Consider the following 5,000-nt stretch of genomic DNA (forward strand, 5'->3'; position numbering starts at 1 on the left):
TCTTCACTCTCTCCCATCTGCCAACGGCGTCCTTGCTGACACTCTGTATTAGGATAGCGGTGTCAGCCAAATATAGCGGTGTCAGCCAAATATAGCGGTGTCAGCCAAATATAGCGGTGTCAGCCAAATATAGCGGTGTCAGCCAAATATAGCGGTGTCAGCCAAATATAGCGGTGTCAGCCAAATATAGCGGTGTCAGCCAAATATAGCGGTGTCAGCCAAATATAGCGGTGTCAGCCAAATATAGCGGTGTCAGCCAAATATAGCGGTGTCAGCCAAATATAGCGGTGTCAGCCAAATATAGCGGTGTCAGCCAAATATAGCGGTGTCAGCCAAATATAGCGGTGTCAGCCAAATATAGCGGTGTCAGCCAAATATAGCGGTGTCAGCCAAATATAGCGGTGTCAGCCAAATATAGCGGTGTCAGCCAAATATAGCGGTGTCAGCCAAATATAGCGGTGTCAGCCAAATATAGCGGTGTCAGCCAAATATAGCGGTGTCAGCCAAATATAGCGGTGTCAGCCAAATATAGCGGTGTCAGCCAAATATAGCGGTGTCAGCCAAATATAGCGGTGTCAGCCAAATATAGCGGTGTCAGCCAAATATAGCGGTGTCAGCCAAATATAGCGGTGTCAGCCAAATATTGCAGTCTTTAGAAACATTTCGAAAGCCGCGATCAGATAAGCCAGTTTGTCACGTGAGATAATGATTATGATATTGACAGTGATAATAATAATAAAGATAACAGCAACAATTATAATGATAATGACGATAATGATTATGATTTTGATAATGATAATGATAATGATAATGGTAATAATGATAATAATAATAATAATAATAATAATAACAATAATAATGATAACGATAATTATTGATCATGATAATTATTATAATAAAAATGATAGTAGTTATAATAGTGTTATTAGTAATAACAATGATTGTAATATTGATAATGATAATAATAATGATAGTAATGATTGCAATATTGATAATAATAATAATAATAATGATAATAATGATAATAATAATAACAACAACACTAATAACAATAATGATGTTAACAATTATGATAATGATGTTAACAATAATGATAATGATGTTAGCAATAATGATAATGATGTAAATAATAATGATAATGATGTTAACAATAATAATAATGATAATTAGAGAAAACAATGATAATGCTAATGATAAAAACAGTGATCGCACTGAATAGCAATGATGATATTAATAAGGGTAATTATAATGGAAAAATAAGGATAGCTGAGCATAAAACCGAATGAAGAATGAGATAAAAGTAATTCGAAATAACAAATTAAGAATATATCAGTTTCCAGCTTTAATTATAGTGAAATTTAGATGAAAGATATTGATCCCAAGTAAAGGCCAGTACTTTTTTTTTTAATAATTTTAGTAGCTCGCCGCGCCTGTTGGTTATTTTCTGTGTGGAATTATAGAAATATATCTTAGGAAAAGTTAGATCGACCAGAAAATCTACTTTACGTCTAGGTTGTCGGTTCCAGGACTGAGATACGCGGTCAGTTAGTGGAGATAACGTTGGAGATATGAGTGATACAGAAATGTTTGCTTGGTAGCGACACTGATCTGATCTGTTCCTCAAGCTTCTACGAGTCTGTCTGCATATTTATATGATCTCACACACACACGCACGCACGCACGCACACACGCACGCACGCACGCACGCACGCACGCACGCACGCACGCACGCACGCACGCACACACACACACACACACACACACACACACACACACACACACACACACACACACACACACACACACACACACACACACGCACGCACGCACACACACACACACATACACGCACGCACGCCCACACACATATCTATTTATATATATATATATATATATATATATATATATATATATATATATATATATATATATATATATATATATATATATAAACATAAACGTACACCCTTTTAAGAAAGCTGAAACAGAAACAAGGCGAACAGAAAATGACGAGATATGATTTTAATTCGATGTAATTTGATCAGAACCTGCCTGCCACAATAGGAAAAGAAAAAGAAATATTTCCTGTTTGGTTTCGGTTTACTGAGTCCCTGTGGTCGACGCGGCGGGAACTATGGAGTAGTACCGTCTGTGTACCGTTTTTTTTTTTGTATCTTTGGACTCTCTGTGTCTGATTTTGTCCGTGCGTTGTTACTGTGTGCGTGTCTGTGTGTGTTTTTCTCGCTCTGTTTCTGTCTCTCTTTCTCTTTCTTTCCGCTCTTTCCTGCATGTCTCTCTTGCTCTGTCTGCCTGTCTGTCTCGCTTCTCTCTCTGTCTCTTGTCTTTGTCTCTCTCTCTTGCTCTCTATCTCCATCTATTTATCTTTCTCTTTCGCAAACGACTCCCACTACTTTACTCGCCACTGAAGGATTAATCAGGAATAAAGTAAATTCTCTTGTGCTGAGTTACGGAAGGATGAACCGTATTCCTGTTGACAAATGTAGAAAGGTATGAATGAGAACGAATATCTTCACAATACAAGAGATGTATTTGACCGGTTTCGATTATATCTTCGTCAGAAATCCATGTATTTCTACCTGTTTCGATTATATCTTCGTCAGAAATACATGTATTTCTGACGAAGATATGATCGAAACCGGTTAAATACACCTCTTGTATTGTGAAGATATTCGTTCTCATTCATACCTTTTTACATTTACGGAAGGATTTTAGAGAAGCGAAAAAGTTCCCTGTGATGGAGTGACTCCTGTTGTTATTTCAGGCACAGTTTCAGTCAATATTTTCTTTTCCATGACTTTCCTTTAAATATTTTGTAACGGATGTGAAAATTCATAAATCCTTTTTGTGATTTTGTGACTTTTTAATCGTTTGGTAAGGAAATAGTTAAGGATTTTGCATACACTTGCTTTAATATAATTTATAATTGCTGCCGTTTATGGTGATGTAATGATAATGGCAATGATATTCACAATAATTGTATTAGTAGCAATAAGATTAATTAAGACAAAACCTTTATGATCATTATTCCTATTGTTCTGATTAATCTATGGAATAACAGTGATGGAAATAATAATAATAATAATAATGATAATGATGATGATAATAAAAATAGTAATAATAATGATAATAGTATTAATGATAATAATAATGATGTTAATAATAATAACAATAATAATAATAATGATAATAATAATAATAATAATAATAATAATAATAATAATAATAACAATGATGATGATGATGATGATGATGATGATGATGATGATGATGATGATGATGATGATGATGATGATGATGATGATGATGATGATGATGATAATAATAATAATGATAATAATAATAATGATAATAATAACAACAATAGTAATAATAATGATAATAAATTGAATATAATAATAATGATAATGATCATAAGAATATTAGTGATCATGATGATAATGATAATGATAATAATAACAATAACAATAATAATAATAATGATAATGACAATGATGATGACGATAATAATACCGATTATTATGATAAGAATGATAATAATAACAGTGATAATAATAATAATTATAATATAACAGATATGATAATAATAATAATATAACAGTCATTATAATAATGATAATGATGATAAAAATAATAATCGGTTATATTAAACCATATAACCTTCCAAGCATTTGTGATTTTGTGAATGAAAATGGAAGGCCATGACTGCAGCTGCAACAGAGGCCATTAAATAACTAATTATTAGTTATGTATTAATTAGCGATAACAATGAAATTCATAACTGATTCAATTATCAAAATCTATTATAGAAAACGGAACATTTTTAAAATTCATTAGTGCAGGCTGTCACCAGACAAGAGATGATGGCATTAAATCTTAGCAAATGAAAATGTGTAATAAAGAAAACTGAGTGAAAATCTCAAATACAGAAATGGGTAGATAGGCCTACTTGTTCGGCGAGGAGAGTCAGCGTGGGCAGGAAAGTGGTCAGACAATGACTTTCAAAATACTTTACTACATAACGGAGAATTCAGTTTTGCTTCTTGGGTCACATTCCCGCCGCTGTAAAACTCGATTTACCAGACTTTGGATCGCAAAATAATTTACAGGTTCCTCTTAAGAAAATATGCGAACTGAAATCATAATGCTTGACTTAACTAGGCTCGTACCCCAGACTGGTTTCACAGCATTGCGTCCTTTTCTCCGCAGGAATCGGCAGCGGCCTGGAGGTGGGTCTCCTGTTCACCATCATCCCGCACTACTTCAGGAGGAAACGGGGCATCGCGAACGCGCTCATGAACCTGGGCATCAGCACGGGGCAGATGGCCGGCCCACTGCTCATCAGCTACTTGCAGGGCCTCTACGGGTTCTGCGGGAGCACCCTCATCCTGTCGGCCATCGTGCTCAACTGCTGCGTCGGCGCCTCGGTGTTCCACTCCGTGGAGTGGCACACGAAGAGGAGACGAGGCAGGAAGAAGAGCGAGGCGGAGCGCGGACTCGTTCCCGAGGAGGAGAAGGGAGCGCTCAAGGCGGCGGCGCGCTTTTTCTGCCACGTCTTCCAGAACCTCAAGTTGCTCAGGTCTCCTAGGGTGCTCGTCATCGCCCTGGGCTCCTCCCTCAACACCACGGGGTTCCTCAACTTCCTGATGATGGCGCCCTTTGCCCTGCAGGCCGCCGGACACAGCCTGGAGGAGTCCTCGTGGTGCATGTCTGTGTTCGGGCTGTGCAACCTGGTCATGCGGCTCCTGGTGTCCTCGCTGACGGACTGGCCCAGGTTCAGCAAGCGCGGGTGTTACATGGCCGGCACAGCCTTAGCGTTCGTCTCTGTCATTAGTAAGTAAATCCTCCAACTTGGCTGCGTTGGGCGTTCTTATATCCATGCAAAATATCAACATATTGTTTCAGGTTATATCGATTACAAAAAAATTACCTTGATATGAGTTCAAACTCGAAGGTATGTTACTGAACCATAAAAAACTGAC

The 5,000-nt window shown here is 37.2% G+C and overlaps 1 protein-coding gene across 2 annotated transcripts in view; it reads left to right on the forward strand.

The window, feature by feature from the left end:
• LOC113822001 (monocarboxylate transporter 12-B) overlaps window positions 1-5,000 on the forward strand; it is a 19,479-nt gene that overhangs the window by 6,108 nt on the left and 8,371 nt on the right. For both annotated transcript variants that reach the window (XM_027374511.2, XM_070136982.1), the window contains exon 4: window positions 4,228-4,851. In XM_027374511.2, coding sequence (XP_027230312.2) covers window positions 4,228-4,851 — 624 coding nt within the window. The remainder of the gene's footprint in view (window positions 1-4,227; window positions 4,852-5,000) is intronic.

Source organism: Penaeus vannamei, chromosome 22, assembly GCF_042767895.1.
Source record: "Penaeus vannamei isolate JL-2024 chromosome 22, ASM4276789v1, whole genome shotgun sequence".
Classification (NCBI taxonomy): domain Eukaryota; kingdom Metazoa; phylum Arthropoda; class Malacostraca; order Decapoda; family Penaeidae; genus Penaeus; species Penaeus vannamei.